The sequence below is a fragment of the Salmo salar genome, chromosome 01 (assembly GCF_965601325.2).
Source record: "Salmo salar chromosome 01, fSalSal1, whole genome shotgun sequence".
NCBI lineage: Eukaryota > Metazoa > Chordata > Actinopteri > Salmoniformes > Salmonidae > Salmo > Salmo salar.
The window spans coordinates 40,954,513-40,978,582 of record NC_138291.1 but is presented as its reverse complement, the minus strand read 5'-3'; the positions used below and the strand labels follow the sequence as shown (position 1 = coordinate 40,978,582).

The 24,070-nt window shown below is 41.3% G+C and overlaps 1 protein-coding gene across 1 annotated transcript in view; it reads right to left on the bottom strand.

The window, feature by feature from the left end:
- Positions 1 to 23,610, bottom strand: part of si:dkey-288a3.2 (uncharacterized) — a 46,223-nt gene extending 22,613 nt beyond the window's left edge. The window contains exons 1-5 of the mRNA XM_082959207.1: positions 23,457 to 23,610; positions 22,277 to 22,374; positions 12,821 to 12,968; positions 6,069 to 6,224; positions 5,509 to 5,621 (exon numbers count right to left, since the gene is read on the bottom strand). Of these exons, the coding sequence (XP_082815333.1) occupies positions 5,509 to 5,621; positions 6,069 to 6,224; positions 12,821 to 12,968; positions 22,277 to 22,374; positions 23,457 to 23,610 (669 nt within the window). The remainder of the gene's footprint in view (positions 1 to 5,508; positions 5,622 to 6,068; positions 6,225 to 12,820; positions 12,969 to 22,276; positions 22,375 to 23,456) is intronic.
- Positions 23,611 to 24,070: the final 460 nt, after the last annotated feature.

The following is a 24,070-nucleotide window of genomic DNA, read 5'->3' as shown; positions in this document are numbered from 1 at the left end:
AATGCAAATTAATTAATAACATTTTTGACATGCATTTATCTGGATTTTTTTGTTGTTATTCTGTCTCTTTCTGTTCAAATAAACCTACCATTAAAATTATAGACTGATCATTTCTTTGTCAGTGGGCAAACGTACAAAATCAGCAGGGGATCAAATACTTTTTTCCCCTCACTGTACATTGTCTACTGGTATCATTTTAACTTCTTTGGTATAGGGGGCGGTATTTTGACATCCGGATGAAAAGCGTGCCCAAAGTAAACTGCCTGCTTCTCAGGCCCAGAAACTAGGATATGCATGGAAAACACTCTAAAGTTTCTATAACTGTTAAAATAATGTCTGTGAGTATAACAGAACTGAAATGGCAGGTGAAACCCTGAGGACAAACCATAAAAAATAAAATAAAAATTCAGCATACCACTGATTTCAATGCGTGGCACTTTTATAATAGGGCAAAATCATCCCCGATTGCAGTTCCTATTGCTTCCACTAGATGTCAACAGTCTTTAGAAAGAGTTTCAGGCTGGTTTTTGGAAAAATGAGGGAGAAGTTGTAGTTTTTCTAAGTGGCTCCCATTTTGGCTGTAATTTCCATGGCCAAGACAGCGCGTTCTTTTTGTTTATCTCCGGTAAAGACAATAACGATTCTCCGTCATAAATTTGATTGTTTATTTGCGTATTAGGGTACCTAAGGATTGATTATAAACATTGATTGACTTGTTTGGATAAGTTAATTGGTAACGTTTGGGATTCATTTTGAAAGAGGGAAACCGAGTGGATTATTGACTGAAGCGCGCCAGCTAAACTGAGTTTTTATGGATACAAAAAAGGACTTTATCGAACAAAAGGACCATTTGTAATGTAACTGGGACATTTTGGAGTGCCAACAGAAGAAGATCTTCAAAGGTAAGGCATATATTATATCGCTATTTCTGACTTTCGTGTCACAACTCCCTGGTTGAAAATTATTTGTTATGCATTTGTGTGCTGGACGCTGTCCTCAGATAATCACATGGTTTGTTTTCGCCGTAAAGCCTTTTTGAAATCTGACACCTTGGCCTGATTAACAACAAGTTAAGCTATATTTTGATGTATTGCACTTGTGATTTCATGAAAGTTTAATATTTATAGTAATTTAATTTGAATTTTGCGCTCTGCAATTTCACCGGATGTTGGCCAGGTGGGACGCTAATGTCCCACCTATCCCAAAGAAGTTTTAAATTGAGAATATATAGCTCAAAATGTAAACAAATGTGAGTTTTGCTATTCTCTGCTTCAGATGACAGATGCCCATAAGGCCAGTAATGCCATCTTACTATAGGCCTATGGCTGCGTTGGCGATGCCTGCCATATGATAAGCTGATAAATGGATTCAGATAGCTGACATACTGAGGGTGACAATCAATAAAACAGATTGGAAATCTGACAAACTAGACAAAAAGGAAATGTTCATTTCAGAATACAACACAGTAGTGCTGAGCGATTAACAGACATTATGAAAAAAACAACAACATGTGAACAACTAATTGACTGATGTCGGTTCAATTATTTGAATATCACGAAATCGTGGAGAAAAAGGGGGTAAAAAAAATATATATATTTGAATTCCATTTCGTTCTGTTTTTTTCTGTGAGCTCAATGCGCATATTGCAAAGTTTCTCTAGAGATAAAACAGATCAAGCCAGAACTGTGCGATGTAGTAGGGAGTTGGTTTCCAGACTAATATTCTACGTAGTTTAGCGCAGAAAATGTGGTAATTAACTGCAATGGCCATAATCCATTGCATGCCTACTTGGCCAGTCTGTGTTGTATGCCTGCTGCGTAAAAGAGACAGAAGAATTCTCGATTGAGAGGAGCATTTGCTTCGTGCAAGGTATTTCTACATGACAATGCACGATCTAAGTGATTTGATAGTTGGTATTCAGCAGTCATGAAAAAAAAGATTGAAACCAAAATCAAAAAACTTGATTATTTCTTAATAATCGAACCAACCTCAAAAAGCACTAATCGCTCAGCACTACAACACATACACATTAGAGACAGAACCCCTTCCCCTTTTTATTGCAGGATTGTCATATGCGATTGACCAACATTGACACTAATTCATTTTGAATAATAGTTTAACAATTAAAACAAATTTAAACACTTCACTTAAAAAAATCAACACTTCATCACTTCAAAATGTACAAATAGGCACATACGTAAAGATCAGAAATCTTAGTCTAAACAACAAAAGATAATTGAGCAATAACAAGTATGCTAATATTACTAAAGCATATTTTCAGATGAACAAAAACCCACCACAACCTTACAATCTTGCTCCACTGATCCCTGATCTACTGGGTTGGCAGACATTGTGTGTGATGTTTAACTGTATTTTTGTATGCAACATTTGCTAACATAGGTAGGCCTACACATATAATCCATGGCAAATAGGATATACTCATTGGGAGCACTCTCCATCTGCGAACAGGCTTTCACAGCTTTCCATATCTGAGGACAGAAAAAAAAAAATCACAAACAGGCGACAGATATACTCAAATTAGAAAGCACTAAATAATATGTTACTATTATATCTCTGTCCTCAAAGTTTTCCCCTTTGGGGACTGGAGTTGGATACACTTTTCATAATGTCATCCCACAAAGATACCTGCCCTGTCCAGTAGCCTACACTCTCTGTTTACTGACAGCTGGAGCTGCAATGTCACCCTCTTCCATGGCTGTTATCTACAAATGCATTTGGAGACTGTTTTTAATTTACAATGATTACATCAAGATAGCTAGCTAATGGGAAGTTAGCTAGCTGATTACATTTTAATTCACTTAGCTAAACAGTGTGTCAAGCTAGCTAGCTAGCAGCTCAGTTGAGTTAGCCTACAAAGTGGCCTACTGTTGCCAGCCAGCTAGCTAATAATACATTAACATCTAAAAACATGTATTTACTTACTTGAATAGGTTCTCCCACTGGCTCCAAAAAAAAAAATAATGGACAATATTCACAATATTTTTGGTCGTAGCAAAGCGCCGCCATCAGCCATGTGGATGAATGGAGGAAAAAAAACAATTTTGTAAAAAAAAAGGTTTACCACCAGAGCGGTATAGACCATGTTGTGACGTTTGACTTTACCAGCGTAATCCACTTTCAATTTCACTAAATATAAATCGCAGACTGTCGCCCACAGTTATAACTTAAAAACTAGCACTTAATGAAACTAGCATAGGCAACAACTACCCAGACGGTAAACAGTGGTGCACATAACACACAGCACCCCTTCTACGGGTGTGTGGGGGGAGGGTTCTTGAAATGTCACATCCAATCAAAATCTTGCCGTTGGGAGCCAGTGGGCCATTCAAAATGTTTTTGCAAAACAAATTCTCCAGACCTCCAAGAGAGGCGTGACCATGACGTGATTCTGGAGGTATGGCATCATGAGACTACTGTAGTGTTTTTGCAGACATGTCTGTACAGTATTTACTGTAAACACTGCAGTATACTACAGTCATGTCAGCAAAAACACTACAGTATACTACGGTCATATCCGCAATCACACTACAGCGAATACTATAGTATACTACAGTCAGAGTGAGGAGCGATACACCAGCGTACCTCATTGCCACCCCCCGTTCCACTCCTTTGGTCACCCGGCTGAGGAGGTAATGAATGAATGCGGGGGTGGAAAGATGCTGGCAACAGCAGACCTGAGGAAGTGCGTCTTCAGAGTTAATTTGTACAGTGGTGACTACAAACACACTCAAGAGCCCCTCGCTGTGTGTGTGTGGCACACTCAAGAGGCCCTTGCTGTGTCTGTGCTAATGCCAGCTCAGAGATGTGCAGAGGGGAGAGGGATACACAGAGGCACGACACGTCCGATGGACGACTGAAACCTTTCCCAGAGAGAGGAGATGCTTGAAGGGGAACGCAGGGGATAATAGCGACCAATTAAAGACTTGACTGGTTGTTTGAGGGTTTGAGTCAAGCATGGATGAGGCCTGTCGCATGTAAACCACTGTAGGTTTGGAGAAGAGAGCTTTGGGGAAAACACAATACAGGGCTTCAGTTAAAACCAAAAATTCTAAGACAGATTTTGACGTTTCAGATGACAAAACAAATGGAATAAACAGAGTGAACACCCAGAACTATAAATTGTGAAGATGTAGTCCAGCCATACTGAACAGGCGGACCGCCGTCCGAATCTGGACCCAGAACGGGGTTGGTACGGACCGCAGGTCCCAACTTAAAAACAACTTTTTTTAACAACTCAGTCGGGCTTTCAATTTAATGTTATTGAGAGTTATACTAGTAGAATGTACAAGGTGCAATTTTTAAATGTTGTAGTGCATGGCAGCTTTCCTCTTATGTCATTAAGACATTACTTTAGAGAGCTATTTATAATCTATGTATAACTAGCCAATGTTAGTTAGGTAAGTTAGGCTAACCAGCTATCTAAATCTTGTAGTTATCAAGGCCAGCTTCGATTCCCATTGATTTTGTTGAGTCGCTCAGGTATCATATGAACACACATAAGACATGAAAAAATGTGTAGAATTGAAAGAAATTTGCTTAAAAACGTTAAAAAAATTCACTCCGCCAAAAAGAGGGGTGTGAAAATTTTGGGTCGTGAGGTGGTGGTTTGTTGCTACGCCGATAAATGACAATATCCATCAGAACATTTGCCAGATAGGACATTTGTGTGAACGAACCTTCTCAAAAAGTAGTAGAGTATCCTTGACCTAGTCCATTAAGTAGCAAAAAATGACTAAAAATGCATAAAAGGAGGAACTTAAACCGGAGTACCTATACCAACAACAAATATAAAACTCACAGAAAAAGGGAGTTATACTGTATAGTGATTTGTCACTACACTAAATGTGTGTTCTGGATAACATTACAACCCAATTACATTCTGTGACACCAAAGTGGTTCCATGTCCGACCCAAATAACCCGCTCTCACTCTGTTCTCTTTCTCTTTCAACAGAGACAGCCCAGAGGACAAAAGGAAAAGAGAAATACAACAAACGAGAAAGGTTAATAACAGCTTTTCCTGTGTCATATTTGACAAGACCAGCCATTGGTCTAATTATCGTCATTATGGTTTGCCAAGACTTCTACTTCTCCTTCTTAGTGGCAGGCAGCATGATAGCCACTTCTAAACGCATATCTATTATTTAATCAAACTGTTGGTGGTGCAGAACGGAGAGAGAGAGAGAGAGAGAGAGAGAGAGAGAGAGAGAGAGAGAGAGAGGCACTTTATTTTTGGCCTGGGTGAGTTCTCTTTGAATATGCCAGTGGGCCAAGGCTTTTAATGTATACCCTTTTGATTTCCAAATCGCCACCACTCAAATGACAAAGGTGCAGTTTATGTTGCCAAAGGGAAAGGCTAAATCTGAGTCAAAGGCTAAGGCTGGGGTTGAGCTAAAAATGGTAATCCAGGATCAACACAGTGAAATTACAATCAGTATAAACACAGCTAATTTATGATACAGGATCAACATAAGATCTGTGTTCCTCACCAGAACTTTGGCTAGATGGACCAGTCCATTGTTAGTGATCTGGTTGTTCCATAGAATCAGAACCTTCAGTCCATTTGTCTGAACTCTCAGACCTTCACAGATCTCCTCCAGTCCTGCACAAGACCAGAAAAGAGAAATGAAACACTTAAGACTACAGTGCACTAGGCTAGTCATAAAGGGCTTACATAAATGACAAGGGGAATTAAACAATTTACTGCTACCTCACTCTCTGTGAGTGATACAGAGTGAAAATGGTCCTGTTCTTTGACAGTACCAGGACCGTCACCTGAGTCTGTTATGGTGTTGTTGCTGAAGTCCAGGGTAGTGATGGTACTGTTCACAGGAGCTTGGTTGCACCTTAATTGGGGAGAACGGGCTCGTGGTAATGGCTGGAGCGGAATTAGTGGAATGGTATCAAATACATCAAGCACATGGTTTCCATGTGTTTGATGCCATTCCATTCGCTCAGTTCCAGCCATTATTATAAGCCGTCCTCCCTCCAGCAGCCTCCACTGGTACTGTTGTATCTGGTTCATACTGAATATGTTCTTTAAGTGCACCTGAGTTTGCTATGGTGTTGTTGCTGAGGTCCAGAGTAGTGATTGAGCTGTTGTGTCTGAGCAGGTCTCCTAACTGCATAGAGTCCTGTTCGCTGTTCAGATTATTGTTGGACAGGTACAGCTCCCGGAGTGCTCTGTTGCTCTTCAAAGCAGCCACTATGGACAAAGAAACCAAAGCAATATTACTTTTTAAGTAAAGTTTGATGGTAAAGAATCATGCTAGTCTAATAAATAACCTACTTTAGCTTAAGAACGTTTGAGACTAAACCATTGTATTTATTGTATTTATAGTATTTCTCAAGAGTCAACTAGCGTTTCTCAAAAGCACAAATCTCCCATTATTCTACCAAAAATATTTCAAAGCATAATTTTATTGCACACTATCTCTCAGTAAATTGTACAGTGAAGTGTGTGTGCATTGGCGGGTTGTCACGCAGCCCAGCCTTAGCGGATCGATGCAGTAGATTTGATCAGGCCCTTTGGGCTGCATGTGGAATGCCAACATTGTCATCATGCACAGTGGGAACCAAATGGAGGGATCGCTGGATTGATCTGGACGACTCCACGGCGCGCGGCCCGTCGAGCGCCGCAATCAGGGCCCCTTCGATCGAAGGCAATGATCCACAGCTGGGCCCCCCGCAGAGAAGGATGGAAGGGAACGGGGGAGGACAGGGGGGTAGGCAGGGGCGACGAGGCTGGATGCACGGCCCAAAAATATCAAAAGGATCCAGGAGGGTTTAAAGAGATAGGGTCTCTGTCTCAGTGGTGAGAAGGAAGAGCGTGTACGTGTACGTGTATGTGCCTGTCTCTTCCTCTGGCTCATTTACAGATTTACAGGTCATTGTCTCCTCCCTGATCACTAGAGTACACCGGCCCAGCCCCCCGCTGCTTACAGAAGAGGAACACCTCCCTCGGTCGTCAAGGTTACGTCCCAGAGATGAAACACCAGCCAATCAATGAAGGTCACCGTTCAAGGACAGCAGGACCAAAGCCATCACCATGGAGCCGTAGAGTGTGACATTGGTGAAAGCTTTCATCTTAACCTTAAACTGTACTTGGCTAAAGGCTTCGTGGTAAAAATGATAAAAAACAAATTAGTAAATTACAGAAATATGACCGAAGTAAATGTTAATACCCCTCAACATAATTTCTTTTTGAGAATTTTACAAGTTAAGGTATTTGTATATCTTGCTCCTGACCAAGGTAATATTACTGTAAGGGAAAGTCCAGTCCTTTATTGGAAGTCCAATGCTGTGTGCTGGAGGGCAGTGTTGGCCTCTTGTGCCTGAGTGCAGTGGTACGAACACAGTGTAGCACATGGGTATCAAACATACTGCTCCGGCCTGCGAGCCTATTCAGTCCAGCCTGTGGCTGGTGTGAGTAAAAAATGTACTGTACTGTGCAAAAGTTTTAAGCAGGTGTGAAAAAAATGCTGCAAAGTCAGGGATTTTGTAGGCATATGATTAAACAATTATACCTAACAGGTGCTAATAATCATCAATTCAATATGTAGGTTGAAACAAAAGCATTACCTGAAACAGAAACAGCTGTGTAGAAGGAATAAAACTCAGCTAACAAGGTGAGGTTGCTGAAGACAGTTTACTGTCAAAATTCATACACCATGGCAAGACTGAGCACAGCAACAAGACACAAGGTAGTTATACTGCATCCGCAAGGTCTCTCCCATGCAGAAATGTAAAGGCAGACAGGGTTTCCAGATGTGCTGTCCAAGCTCTTTTGCAGAAGAAAAGAAACGGGCAACGTTGAGGACCACCACTGCGTAGTGGTCGGCCAAGGAAACTTACTGCAGCAGATGAAAGACACATCGTGCTTACTTCCCTTTGCAATCAGAAGATGTCCAGCAGTGCCATCAGCTCAGAATTGGCAGAAAACAGTGGGACCCTGGTACACCCATCTACTGTCCGGAGAAGTCTGGTCAGAAGTGGCCTTCATGGAAGACTTGCGGCCAAAAAGCCATACCTCCGACGTGGAAATAAGGCCAAGCGACTCTATTTGGCTGTAGCAGAAGGGAGTTTGTTTGCCGAAGGGCTAGAGAGCGGTACACGAATGAGTGTCTGCAGGCAACAGTGAAGCACTCCTTGCAAGTTTGGGGCTGCATTTCTGCAAATGGAGTTGGGGATTTGGTCAGAATTAATGGTCTCCTCAATGCTGAGAAGTAAAGGCAGATACTTATCCATCATGTAATACCATCAGGGAGGCATCTGATTGGCCCCAAATATATTCTGCAGCATGACAACGACCCCAAACACACAGGGAATGTCATTAAGAACTATCTTCAGCGTAAAGAAGAACAAGGAGTCCTGGAAGTGATGGTACGGCCCACACAGAGCCCTGATCTCAACATCATCAAGTCTGTTTGGGATTACATGAAGAGAGAGAAGCACCTGAGGCTGCCTAAATCCACAGAATAACTGTGGTTAGTTCTCCACGATGTTTGGGCCAACCTACATGCCGAGTTCCTTCAAAAAGTGTACCTAGAAGAATTGATGCTGTTTTGAAGGCAAAGGGTGGTCACACCAAATATTGATTTGATGTAGATTTTTCTTCTGTTCACTCACCTCTGCATTTTGCTAATTGATAAATATAAACTATTAACATGTCTATTTTTGAAAGCATTCTTACTTTACAGCATTTTTTCACACCTGCCTAAAACTTTTGCACAATACTGTATAATACAGTTGAAGTCGGAAGTTCACACACACCTTAGCCAAATACATTTAAACTAAGTTTTTCACAATTCCTGACTTTTAATCCTAGTAAAAAGTCCCTGTCTTAGGTCAGTTAGGATCACCACTTTATTTTAAGAATGTGAAATGTCAGAATAATAGTAGAGAGAATGATTTATTTCAGCTTTAATTTCTTTCATCACATTCCCAGTGGGTCAGAAGTTTACATACACTCAATTAGTATTTGGTAGTATTGCCTTTAAATTGTTTAACTTGGGTCAAACGTTTTGGGTAGCCTTCCACAAGCTTCCCACAATAAGTTGGGTGAATTTTGGCCCATTCCTCCTGTCAGAGCTGGTGTAACTGAGTCAGGTTTGTGGGACTCCTTGCTCGCACACACTTTTTCAGTTCTCCCCACACATTTTCTATAGGATGAGGTCAGGGCTTTGTGATGGCCACTCTAATACCTTGACTTTGTTGTCCTTAAACCATTTTTCCTGTTACTTGAACTCTGTGAAGCATTTACTTGGGCTGCAATCTAAGGTGCAGTTAACTCTCATGAGCTTATCCTCCGCAGCAGAGGTAACTCTGGGTCTTCCTTTCCTGTGGCGTTTCATCATAGCGCTTGATAGGTTTTGCGACTGCACTTAAAATAAACTTTCAAGAACAAGGTTCTTGAAATTTTCCTTATTGACTGACCTTCATGTCTTATTCTTATTACCTTTGCTTATTTGAGCTGTTCTTGCCATAATATAGACCTGGTATTTTACCAAATAGGGCTTTCTTCTGTACCCCTACGTTGTCACAACTGATTGGCTGAAATGCATTAAGAAGGAAAGAAATTCCACAAATTAACTTTTAACAAGGTGCTCCTGTTAATTGAAATGCATCCCATGTGACTACCTCATGAAACTGGTTGAGAGAATGCCAAGAGTATGCAAAGCTGTTATCGAGGCAAAGGGTGGTTCCTTTGAAGAATCTCAAATATAATAAATATTTTGATATGTTTAACACTTTTTTGGTTACTACATGATTCCATATGTGCTATTTCATAGTTTTGATGTCTTCACTATTATTCTACAATGTATAAAATAGTAAAAATAAAGGAAAACCTTTGAATGAGTAGGTGTCTCCAAACTTTCGACTGGTACTGTATATATACACAGTCCCTTCAGAAAGTATCCACTCCCCTTGACTTTTTCACATTTTGTTGTGTTACAAAGTGGAGTTAAATGGATTTCATTTGTCAACAATCTACACAAAATAATCTGTCAAAGTGAAAGAAAAGAAAGTAAAATATGAATGGAAAACAAAACAATACTTGATTAGATAAGTATTCAACCCCCTGAGTCAATAAATGTTAGAATCACCTTTGGCAGTGATTACAGCTGTGAGTCTTTTTGGGTAAGTCTCTAAGAGCTTTGCACACCTGAATTGTACAATATTTGAACATTGCTCTTTCAAAAATTCTTCAAGCTTTGTCAAGTTGGTTGTTGATCATTGCTTGACAGCCATTTTCAAATCTCGCCATAGATATTCAAGCTGGTTTAAGTCAAAACTGTAACTAGGCCACTCAAGAAAATTCAATGACGTCTTAGTAAGCAACTCTTGTTCTTAAATCTATTCTGTTTCTTTTTATCCTAAAGAAAACTCTATAGTCCTTGCCGATGACTAGCATATCCATAACATGATGCAGTCACCACCATGCTTGAAAATATGATGAGTGCTATTCAGTGATGTGTTGTTGGATTTGACCCAAACATAACACTATGTATTCAGGACATAAAGTTAATTTCTTGGTCACATTTTTTGCAGTTTAATGTTAGTGCCTTATTGCAAACAGGATGTATGTTTTGGAATATTTTTATTCTGTACAAGCTTCCATATTTTCACTCTGTCATTTAGGTTAGTATTGTGGAGTAACTATAATATTGTTGATCCATCCTCAGTTTTCTCCTGTCACAGCCATTAAACTCTGTTTTAAAGTCACCATTGACCTTATGGTGAGATCCCTGAGTGTACAAAACATTATAAACTGAGATTTCTATGACATTGACTGACCATGTGAATCCACGTGAAAGCTATGTCCCTTAGTGATGTCACATGTTAAATCCACAGGTTAAAGAATAATTTTTACGTCTTGAAACATTTGAGACATGGATTATGTATGCGTGCCCTTCAGAGGGTGAACGGGCAAGACAAAAGATTTAAGTGCATTTGAACGGAGTATGGTATTAGGTGCCAGGTGCACCGGTTTGTGTCACGTTCAAAAGTTTCCCATTTGTATCAAGAATGGTCCACCACCCAAAGGGGACATCCAGCCAACTTGACACAACTGTGGAATGCTTTCGACACCTTGTAGAGTCCATGCCCAGACAAAATTAGGCAGTTCTGAGGGTAAAAGGTGGGGGTGCAACTCAATATTAAGAAGGTGTTCCTAATATTTTATACACTATACTTTTTGGGGATATGGGGCTTTTAGAGGGAAAAAAAGCGATGGATAAAGTTATTTTTGCACATTTTAACAGTGAGGAAATACAATTAATCGTAAGTGCGGCACTCTGGACCTCGGTGAAGACCAAATGCGGGGCAAAATGTGTTTAGCATCTCTGGTGAAAGACCTGATGCCCGGTGAAATAACTGTTCTGAGGCCTGGTTACTGGTCCTCGTATCTGGCTACAGAAAGTCCTAGGTAGAAAGGATAGTGTCTCTGGCCGCGGTGACGGTGTGGATCGGTGCGGCGGTGTGTAAAGTGACAGGCTGAAGATTAGGACATCTAATCCCGGGCCAGTCCCACTGTGAGGGTCACAGGGCCAAAATCTGCTCCTCCGCTCCTTGTCCTCCGTCATCTGTTCCTGCTGGCCACGGCCGAGCATGGACAACACAGAGTGCACACACATACACACACGAAATACAAACAGACACACAAAAACACACATATGCAGTCACACACACACACCCACACACACAGGAGATACTACTGAGCCCTATCAGGCCATGAGGAAGAACTCAGAAATAACAGATTGTGTGTGTGTGTGTGTGGTGTGTGTGTGTGTGTGTGTGTGTGTGTGGTGTGTGTGTGTGTGTGTGTGTGTGTGTGTGTGTGTGTGTGTGTGTGTGTGTGTGTGTGTGGGTGTGTGTGTGTGTGTGTGTGTGTGGTGTGGTGTGTGTGTACATGTTTATATATACTTGTGGGTACAAGGAAGTCCCCACAAGAATAGTAAACAAACAAAAATGTTACCAACTGGGGACTTTATTTAACCAGGAAAGTCAGTTAAGAACAAATTCTTATTTTCCATGACAGCCTAGGAACAGTGTGTTAACTGCCTTGTTCAGGGGCAGAAGGATAGATTTTTACCTTGTCAGCTCGGGGATTCGATCTTGCAACCTTTCGGTTACTAGTCCAACGCTCTAACCACTAGGCTACTTGCCGCCCCAATGGGGAAATTTTGTTGGTCCCCATAAGGTCAAATGCTATTTCTAGGGGGTTTAGAATTAGGTTTAGGGTTAAGGTTAGGTTTCAGGGTTAAGGTTAGGGTTAGGGCAAATAGGATTTTGAATGGGACTGAATTGTGTGTCCCCACAAGGTTAGTTGTACAAGACTGTGTGTGTGTGTGTGTGTGTGTGTGTGTGTGTGTGTGTGTGTGTGTGTGTGTGTGTGTGTGTGTGTGTGTATATGTTTCGCTACCTTATCAGGACCACAATGTCCTGACAAGTCACCACAATGTCCTGACAAGTCACCACAATGTCCTGACAAGTCACCACAATGTCCTGACAAGTCACCACAATGTCCTGACAAGTCACCACAATGTCCTGACAAGGTAGGAAAATAATAACATTTTGGAAAAGTCAGGACTTTTTTTCCATGTCCTGGATTTCTTCAAATGCTATTTTAGGCTTAGGTTTGGGGTTTGGGTTTAAGAGTTAGGGTTAGGGATTAAGGTTAGAGTTTTGAAAATATATTTTTGAATGGGAAAACATTTTTACTCCCCAAAAAGTCCTGATAATTCTCTAAAACAAAGCTGTGTGTGTGTGTATGCGTTTATGCATACGTGCAGGGCATACCAAGCGTGAAGAGGGGTCTGCCGCTGAGGCAGGTGCTTTGGAGGTGCAGCACGGTGAGTCTGCTGCTGAGGAGGGCTCTTGACAGGACCTGGGCTGGATACTGTAGCAGGGCCACGTTACACACATCCAGCCTCAACAGACACACACTCTACAGAGAGACAAACACAAGGATCTCATCACAGAGAGGGAGAAAGGGAGAGGGCGGGGGACAGAGGGAGAGAGAGAGTGGGGTGGGGAGAGATAGAGAGAGATGGACGGGAGATAGAGGACAAAGATAAAGGGAGAGAAAGTCAGCAAAACTGAGGGGATGGAAAAACAGAGATGGAGGGAAGGACAGGGTACGACAGGGACAGAGAGCGAGAGAGACGTGTAAGAGAGAGTGAGGGTCTGAGATGCTAGGTTATGGACTGGCCTCTGTACTTTACTTCTGATCAAACACTTCCAGAACCTGTCAGAAAAAGATGGCAGGGAGGGAAGGAGGAGAGGCTGAAGGGCTAGGCCGTGCCCTAAGTGTGGACTGAACTCCGTATTCTACCTCACCTTCAAACACTAGAGGAAGAGGGGAATGCCAGTAAGGCAAAACAACACTGACTGACAGAAAGAGAGCGGTGGAGAGAGTGACAGAGCGAGAGTGTGGCTGAAGGGCTAGGCTGTGCCCCTGGTGGGGACTGGCCTCCATGCATCACCTCTCCTCAGCAACCACTAGCCTGTCTGAAGGAGGAGAGGAGAGGGGGAATATCAAAAAAGGATGAGAAGAAAACAGTCCTGAGTGACGGAGGGAGAGCGGCAGGTCTGGGGGCCATTGTTAGTCTCCATCCCCCCCACCATCTCTCTGTCCGTCTGGTCGGCACATCAAACGTGTCCAGATTTTTTCTCTCCTGCTGCATCCTCCATCTCTCGCTCTACACCAAGGTGATTTTGATTGATCTTGAGTAATACTGCCTAAGAGCCGGCTTTTGGTCTCACCCTTGAAGTCCATTTCACCACGCGGCAAAACCTCACCTCTCTTTCATCTAAGAACTATCACTAATTGAACAAACATTGAAATAAATTTACACTATAACTATCCAATTCCATCCAGCACTCTGAAACTCTAAGGAATGGTAGAGGTTGTCATCTGGGCTTATTTTGTCATTGGCAAATTACTTATAGATCCCTCATCTGTTTGTCTATCTGTCTGTCTCTCAGACACAGTCAGCTAACGTAAGATGCTTGCGAAGATTTTCCCTGCATACTTTGAGTCCTGACATGGGCCCTGAGAGGTTTATCACCCCAAGGACACGACCAGGCTGGCAGGCAGGCCTTCAAAAATAGCATTTGGGATCTGCAGGATCATTTCTCCTGGCTCTGCTAGCTAATCAGATGCCCATGGTAATGAAGTCTGAGGTACTGACTGTGGGTAATGGCGCGTGCATGCGTGCGCGATTGTGTGCATGCATGTGTGTTAGCTAACAAAGCTAGGCAGCTTCTCTGGGAACTGCTGAACTTGAATATACTTTTTTTTGCCCTCAATACTCACTCGTCTTACTTCTAGAATACATTCCCTCCTATAGTATGTGCACTCTCTCACCCCTGGCCTAAATCCACACATAGAAACACATTACACTGAACTACATTTACCTGCTTTATCAAATGAGAGAGGGCCTTCCAACCAGATATCCCCATGCCGGTGTTGTCAGAGATGTCAAGATGGGGGGTAGATTCATAATACAAAATCATATCCAGCAAGGATGATGCTCCCTGGAAGAAAAAAAGAAAAGGGAGCGAGGTTTAAATTCAACAGCAACATAGTAATGGAGTTCCCAGTTCCTTTGATGGAGAGTAAAATCCGATACACAGGGACAGCTGAATACAAAACCCAATTGGAAAGAAAAAATGAAAAAATAAGTTTTTGCTCATAAAACTCACATTTTCCTCCAGCTCTGCCGCTTGCAGATTGATGAAATCAAAGCTCAGTGATTTCAGTATGACTTCCAGAGCCTCGCAGGAAAGGTGGTCTAATCGCTCACCTGAGTAGGGAAAGCAATCAAACAGAAGATAATTGGGACTTTTTGCTAACAGTCAGATTGCCATGTCCCCAGTCAGGAGTCAATGTTATTTTGTGATTGGAATTTTAGGAAACTCAGGGAGGCTAGAGCACACAAAACAACCTTCCCCTCCTACCCCTCCTTTAGAAAACGTAAATCATCTCTTTATCTGTGCAATTGTTTACTTTCTGAATTAAAGTTGTACAGTAAGCTCTGAGAGAAGAAAAGCGTCGCCACAGATTATGTGACTGGTAGTTAGTGCACAGTGTGATGCGACGACTCAGAGTTAAAAGGCGAAAGACGGTCTCTCTCTAACAAGATCCCATCCACTGTCCCCTTCCCTCCCTCCCAGTCATGAATCAAAGGGTGTCTGATTATTCAACACCAGATGACTTTTGAACAAAGAGAGAGACTTTGATGGCCGCAGCATCAGTCCGCCTCTCTTAGAGGCCCTAGCTCCTTCCTTCCTTCCCCTCATAAACTCTTATCTCCATGACCGCGGAGGGAGGGAGCAAACAGCACATCGCTGTCTCACAGCTCACACATCCTTCTTTATTCATCATTAGCATAATCATTTCAAAAAAATAAGAATAATAATTGTTTAAACAATAATCACTTAACAGTACCGTAGGAACAGGGGGAACCGCAAGGAAGGGGAGGAACTGAAATCCCCTCTATCTAATCCCCTCTGTGTTGGGGAAGATAATAACTAATGCAGGGTGTCATCACCCCAGTGTGATGTCATCAGTGCGTGACAACTGAGGAGGGGGGGGGAACAAGATGACCCCATGTTGGAATCACACATCCCCACTGGGGTGGCAGCTCTCCTGTTACACTCATCAAAGGGGGGCAGGGGTTAACCCCAAACTGAAGCTTCACAACATCAGAGGAGTGATTAAATTCTACTGGCACTGTAAATGTATGTTACAGTAAACCGATGGCTACTTAGAAATAATCTGTATAATGTACTGGAATGTGATGTCTTTCGGGCTACTAACTTTCTAGTATTGTAATATTGCAATCTTACACTGTTGTAATGGCTGTAATAGTCATTCATTTTACATTCAACAAGCACTATACCACTCACTGTATAAAATATCATATTAATCATATCCTATGTTGTAAATAAAGTTAGAACAAACATTTCACATTAGCTTACCTTTCAAATCCAGACATGGGGCCCTGCCATTTAAACTGGTAACCTGCTGATGGAGAGAGAAAATTTAGCATTACTCATTAACATAAACAATACAGTTAATGTACCCCTCTAACATGAGGCCTCTGCATCCCTCCATGGCTCTCTGACTTTGTTCAGAGTTAGAAGCTCTAGCTTCCACTGCCACAACAGCAACATGAGAGCATAAATTATGGATTTCACACAGTTTACTATTGATGGCAACACCATGTCCTAATTAACCAGTGTATATTAATTAGCAACAGCTGGTCATCTGTTGAGGCGTTCATTTGCCAAGCCACTGTTCCACATACATCTGTTTTGACTACATCAATCTCCAAAGGTGACATAATTGCGTGTATCGTGGAAATTGTCATCTTTTATTCTCCTGACAACCAGAACACAACAGCCAAGGAGCGAAAGAGAATCTCTCCTTACATGCAGATTAAAAAAGAATGTGATAGCATGTTCCCTCGTCTCTCCCTCTCTCTCTCTCTCTCTGGAAAGGAAGGAATGCGATCATTTCAACTGTTTCTCCCTCACATCAAGTGGAGGAACCGAACGCACGCCGTCTTCGTTTTGCCAAATCCCACTGTGTGAAGATGCCACCGGCTTATTCTCATATTCTGCCTGTTTTATTTAATCCTTAAATATGATTCATTGTTGAAGGGACATGAGAGTACAAAATACCTTGAAGGAATGATTTCCTATATTTTTCTGTCTAGGAGCAGGGAGGAGAGACAATAGACCCCTTAAAAATTTTCTCAGTCAGAACCAAACTACATTAATCAATATAACATGAATAAATTACACTTTGTAAATAGAGGCGTATTATTTGTTCTAATTACACATTTCCTTTGAAATTGTCAGTGTGCAGAAACACACCAAAACAATACAAGGAATAACGCAAGACACATGAGTGACGTGTCACATTCGCCGAAAAATAACGTACAACACATATTGTGCCAAAGACAATGTTGGCGGCAGAAAAGGCCACACACACACACACACACACACACACACACACACACACACACACACACACACACACACACACACACACACACACACGTCTAATAGGTTAGAGCCTGGAATGAACAGCATCATGTAGGCCTGCTATGCCCTGAAACAGTACTCCCTATCTGTCTGTCTCTGAAATGTGTATCCCTCTGAGAAATATTTTATTTATAGAGGAACCACCACCACAAAACAAAGCATGCATATCAATTTATTAAAACCCCTGATATAACATTATAGCAGTATGAGTTATGATATTGTTCTACTTTATGATAGCATCTCTTCTGAGTACTTGGCAGAATAACCTGAAGAGAGGATTTTATTGATGAGCAGGAGACATGAAAGTATTATACAGTGTGGTCGGTCAATATACTGTATATATTCTGTTTGGGATAGAGTACAGCGATGTGACAAAATAATTTGAGGCTGTGCAACCACCGGCCCACCCCACCGATCACACAAACAACCACACAAGTGCAAGTGCACACCCACCCACCCACCCACCCACACACACACACAGAGAGAGTAGTTGCTTTTTTTCCATCTTAATGAATTTCTGAACTTGTGAGCCCCCTTCCTTTTCCCTGTTGCTCTGCTGCTGAGATGTGCTGCCTAGCGTGGAGGAGAAAAACGAAGGGACCGAGTGCCAAACCTATTGATGTATCAGGAGGGAGAGGGACAAAATGAAGGGATAAAAAGAAAAGCTTTCCCTCTCCCAGGCAGAGAGGGATATGGTTTATAAACTTGACTTCTAGCGAAGTCATCTCTGGTGCATTTGCCATTCATCACTCCGTCGTCGGTCCAGGAATCCCAGTCCCGCGCTCTGCCTTTGTATTAACAAATGTTTCACTGGAGCTCTTTTTTTTAAACTCATTTAATTAGTTGGAAAAAAAGTAGTTTTTTTTCTGAGCACTTTTCTACAGTTAAAGCTCTTAGGGGTTAAAATCACCAGCACATTTTCCATTCAGCATCTTTTCTGCAATAAAGGATAAATTATTTAAAATAACACAACCTTTTATCTCACACCCTTTGAAGGCAGCAAATAAAAAATGTAAATTGGGAGCTAATTAATATGCAAATGTATTCATTCACAGTTAACAATTAGCAATTAAACCTGCAGTGTCTAGAAAGAGAAGAGACAAAATTAGTAACTTCATTTATCATTAAAAAAAAATGTAACGTACAGTACACAAAATTCTAATTGACTTTGAAAATATTTCCCACTGTCTTTCTTTGTTCATCTGTAATGATTTTGAAATGTGTGATAGTACATTTGGTAACATTATTAATGAGTCTTCATGTAAAGTACCTATGTATTGTATCCCTAAATGCTAGATGTAAAATATAATGTTTATATTCACCACCTGACTCTGCATGCTTCCGCTCTTCCATGTGTGTGTGTGTGTGTGTGTGTGTGTGTGTGTGTGTGTGTGCCTGCGTGCATGTGTGTGAGGGTGTTTTTGTGGTGTGTAGCAGAGCTAAAAATATCATCACAAATATCATCTCCATACTACAGAAAGCACAGCATCAGCCAGGTCCCCGGGGGGGGGGGGGGGTTGTGTGTGTGGTGTGTGTATCAGTAAAGTCCAGAGGGTGTGTGTTGGGAAGTTATTTAGACTGGATGGTGTTTAGATGTGTTTAGATGTTTTTGACTTTGTATCGTATCGCTGGGCAGACAGAGGGTTATTGCATATCAGAGACGCTGTGCTTTTCTGATGGATGCTGAGGTACAGGGCTCAGAGAGAGAGAGGGAGAGAGAGAGACAGAGAGCACAGGAGGGAGAGGGAGAGATGGGTACACACAGATGACAGAATTGACTCAAATGGGAACCGTTTGGTTTGAAATGTAAGCTATTTACAAAACCTATGCCTGATCTCGGGATGTGTCAGATCTTAGCAAGATGGTGCTGCTGCAACAGCAATATTACAACTGCAAATAAATTCAATAATCACTAATACTAATACTGCTGTTATTCTAAAATAGGAGTAATACTACTTATATAACATTTTTGGTTACTTATAAAATCACAATCTATTTTCCAAAATGTTCAAAGCTATTTTGTCCGCTGTTGAATGTATTTTAATTTAACCAAAATGAACCATATTAGAGGGCTCCCCTCAAATTAAAATGTGTATTGAGAGGAGGCACCGATCCTTTCACTTCTAAAAAAAAGGATGTTTTAGTGAAAGTTTGTCTGAGCGTTACCAAATTACAATCTTGAGTGTGAGCCTGTGTAGGTTCCCAATGGCCTCCAGCCCAGCTAAGGAAAGGAAGCACTCTTCTCTTCAGGCTCTCCCACTCCTGCGTTCAGATAGCTGTGGTTAGGGCATTGCCCCAGTAAGCGTCACCTCTTATCGCTTGTTGTAATGAGCGAGGAGACATATGTCCGGTTCCCCTGTTTTCTTTTTTGATAAGCCTGCATTCAGTCGGAAACATTCAAATCCCTTTCACCTCTCTCAGCTTTTATTTGCATCTGAAGCACTAACAACAGCCTTGGAAATAGTGCAACACTTACTTAGTGACATTTACCTCTCATCTGCCTATTCTCTACACCTGGGGAGACACAATAACAATCATTTAATGCATTTAATTGTTTTAATGTGTTTCTCTTTAGAATTACATGAGGCGAGAAAGAGAGAGAGAGAGATCCCTCTGTGCTGTGAGAGGCTCACTGGCTGGCAGCAGCCAAGGATTATGTTGTAACGCTACCGTACCGTACTGTAGGTAGGCCGCTACAGCAGAACAATATTAACGCTAATCAAGAGAATGAGAAACCAGCAGGGTTTGCATCTAATGCACAAATATTTTTTCTTCTTTAAATTCCTTAGGGGGGGGATGTTTTTGGGATGGATTTAGCTCCACACACACACAACAAAAACGACATTTCTGTGAATTAAACCTTATGAATTTAACAGCAATAGAATGTCACGTTGGCAGCTTTGCACCGGGAGGGATAATTCATCCTTCAATAAATAGGGAATTTATGTCGAGGTAATTGATTTCTCCTCAGTCCACTCAACTGAAAAATCTGCAAGAGAAATAACCGATATCTATTCATTAAATGATTCAACAACAAGCAACTAATTCCTAGCTTAGGCTACTCCACCTGGTGCCTACAACCCAGAGAGAATACTAAATCCTATTTAGGTCAATGTGATTTGAGTCTTATAGTATTTTGGAATCATATTAAAACATTTCTGAATTTCACCCTTGTACTGTAGGTGAGAGCTCCAAATGAATACAGGACACTAATAAAAGGAGGTGCTTTTGAAATGAATGAACATAAAAGTAAACAAATCATACTTTAAAGGCCAAGTGCAGTCAACATTCGGTTGTTCCTGTGTTTTGTATCATATTGTACAACAGCTGATAAAACTAACACTGTAAAAGTGAGAAGAAATGTCTTCAGTGTTATTTCCTGATAGTTTCTGGTTGAAAATATAATCTACACAGGACCATCTAATCATCAGATTTGCGTGGGCGGGGGCTTCAGCATCAATGATGACATCACCATGAGATAAATTAGTTAATCGACCAATTACAAAGAGAGTTCCAAACCTCTCAGCCAATAACTTCTAGTTTTAAGTTTCCCCTCCCCACTCAGACCACTCCCAGACAGTCCTAGCAAAATTCTTGCTTGAGAAATAGTTTTTTGCTAAATTTGAATGGAAATCTATTAGAGTAAGGTACTTTATTGATGCAAACATGGCTGCCATTGAGCCATTCAAACAAAAATTACAACAGTCCTTCATGTTAAAGTCAAGTGTCTCAATTTGAATCTGAATGATTGCAGCATTTTGAAAAGTGAACCTTTCTCCCCCATGCCTAAATAGGGCTTAACTATGTTGATAGGACTTATCAGAATTATGTAAATAATCACAGGATCTAACCCAGAAAATAAAGCTTCATGAAATTCCAGACTTCAGAGGGAAAATGAAATGAAAGAGTAAGAGAGTCTGTGTTTAACTAAAGCAGCCCTGGGCCCTGAGCTGAAACCCATTATTGTTTATGAAGATGTAACCAAAAGCAATACTGTTTTATCCACTTAAAACATTTCAAAGAAACAGCGAAAGCCCACGGGTACAATAAAAGCTTTAAATAGTCTTCAACGGCCAACCTCAGGGGGATTACCCTGCTGAAAATACCTAATTTAATAAATATGCTCTTTAAGCTCACACTCTCATTTTGCATACTCTTATTATGAATTCACTCTCAGCCCTCTCTCTCTCTCGGCTAAATATTTCTCCTCTTAGCTACTCCTTAACCATACATATTTTACTCTTTTAGGAGGACCACCTACATTCATTTCGAACGCAATTGGGTTCATTAGTGCGTCCAACATAATACAGTGTGGGAATGTGTGAGTGTGTGTGCTTAATATAAGCACTGCTAAGTCTCTAATTTCCAACAAAGAATTCTCCTTGATCTAATCTTACATTTATGCAGGAGGGAAACTGATGTTCTTAACATTGCTGGTCCAAGTATAATAAGTAAGTACATACAATAAATTATACATGTCGGAGTTTGTGTGTGTGCGTGTGTGTGCGTGTGTGTGTGTAAGTGTGTGTGTACACCCCCACTAGCCCATGTTTATTTGTTTTTGTTTACAGCTGTGCTATTATTTACAAAGCCACTAACTTAAATCCAATGTAGTAGTTAACCTGCTCTTAGCCTCTTGTTTGCACAAGAGATGCAGTTCTAATTTTTTTGTGCAATAAGCCTGATTGAGGCTGATTGAACGAACTGATCCAAATTACCCTTGGAATTTTAATATGAGCAGTCACACTGTGTGTCTACTACTGTGAGTGTCTGCTATAAAGCCAAGGGACCGCAGTATCTCTGCCTATCTGTGGTAAAATCTTGTCTTACTTTACAAAAAATGTATCCTCTCACCACAAATCAGTATAGTCAGAGATTATTCATATCACTGGGTATTATACCGATATGAACTGATGAGAATTGTCTTTCTTTTTCACTACTAATGTACCACAGTGCAACATGTACTGTATCTGTAAAAAAAAATATATATGATTCTTTGGGGATTATTTTGGGAAGGTTAAAAAGACCCCATACCAGGTTTCAATTACTGGCAAAAATGGGTTGAAATAAAAGATTTTAGGGACAATATATATGAAATATGACTTTGAAGCAGTCTTGGTTCTAGAAGCATCTTTTTTTACGGATGTACCATAGAATTACATGAAACTAATCTTTTAATAGGATCTCTGTGGAATGCACCTCAAGTTGTTCCAGAATCTTGGGTTTAGGTTCCACCTGGTGCTTGTCGCAGCTCCTCTTGTAGGCCTCAATTACCTCTGCCAAGGTGAGGCTGTCAACTAAAATAGAAGAATACACTCATTACCCACCTTAATGTCTCTCTGTCCCAATGAACTGGGAGCTCCCACTCCAAAGTGCTTAGGCCATACGGATGGTAAACTGTCCCACATCCTAAATGGCACCCCATTCCCTATTTAGTGTGCTACTTTTGACCAGGGCCTATAGGGCTCTGGTCAAAAGTAGTGCACTTATAGGGAATAGGGTGCCATTTTGGATGCAGCCTGTGCACTTCTGATTGACTGACTGTGGGGAAGGGAGAAGATGTCAGTCATTTGGAAGTGGGAAGGGCAGAGAGGATGACTATCTGCCTTATAAATCAACCAATCAAGCGATCAAATTCATCCCAGATGCCTTATGGAGTGAGCCTAACAGGTGTAGCTAGGCCTATAGGACTTGCAGATGGAAACACTTGACTCACTGACTGTCTCAAACTTGATACATCATTTGTGTCACACTAAAGTTATATTGCTCACAAACAATGTATTTCACACCACTCTTCACTACAACCATAACATGATAATGGCCTCCATAGTCATTCCAATGGTTCTGTAAACATCATGTAAGTATATCCAGAGAATGACAGCTCCCTCTAAACCAATAAAAACACTTATCTTGAATCTGATTAGAAAAGTGTGTGTGTGTGTGTGTGTGCCCTCAGGATGCTTAAATCCTTGACATTAATTAAAACATATCTACAGTAATTAATTAATTTACTTCAAAACATTTAGGTCACTAGGAGATACTGCTGTGATTCTGTGTTGGTTACCATGTTTATGCAAATCACTAATAAATATAGGAGGGTGGGGAATCAGGGAGGGAAAGAGGGGAGGACCAGAATACAAATCAGGAGACTTGATCTTGAGACCATGTAAAATGTCAAAATGTCCAATGAGCGGAGTATGAAACTGATTAGTGCTAGGTCTACCTTACATCAGCCATCCACACTACACAGAACAACATTAGCCTATGCCGACTGGCCTATACCATACCTAAGTTGGCCTGTATCAATCACTAAAAGTTATCCCTCCCTTATTCCCTCAGAGCCATCAAGGGAGAGAAGAGGTAGAGGACATCAGCTCACCATTGATCGTGTCCTTGCGCTCAGCGAAGCCTGACACTATCTCCTCATCCGGAGGGAAAGACACACGCTTTTCACCTTTACATTTCTTTGGGCGCCAGGACGGAGACGGGGACGAAGTCTCTCCGTCATTATCGCTGTCACTGCGTCTAGTCATCGTTCGTTCCGCTTCCAAACGTCCAGTATGAATTTCCCGGTTGGGGAGGATCTTTTTTGGATAGGGGCGCAATTGGATTCGAGTCACCAGAGCGCTCCGAGTTTTATCCGTTTATCGTTGGACATCTCAAGGGCCATTCTTGTTTTATACAGTCGTAGCTCACAGGTCATCAAACTACACGTTTTGTTATAAAAGCGATGGCATTGAATAAACTCCTTGTCTAGTGACAACAGGATTCAAACTCTCCCAAAGTTTAGGTTTCCAGTGCAACACTTCCAGTGAGAGGCTCAGGCTAGACACAAGATAGGGCTACTCATGTGTCCATATCTTATTCATGAGCCAGTGCCATGTGATGCAAGTGAAACCCAATCTGTTCTAAAGCTATCAAATGGCCAGCAACAAGTACAATAATAATTCAGTTAAACTTGTATAAAATAGGTTACAATATAATTGATAATTA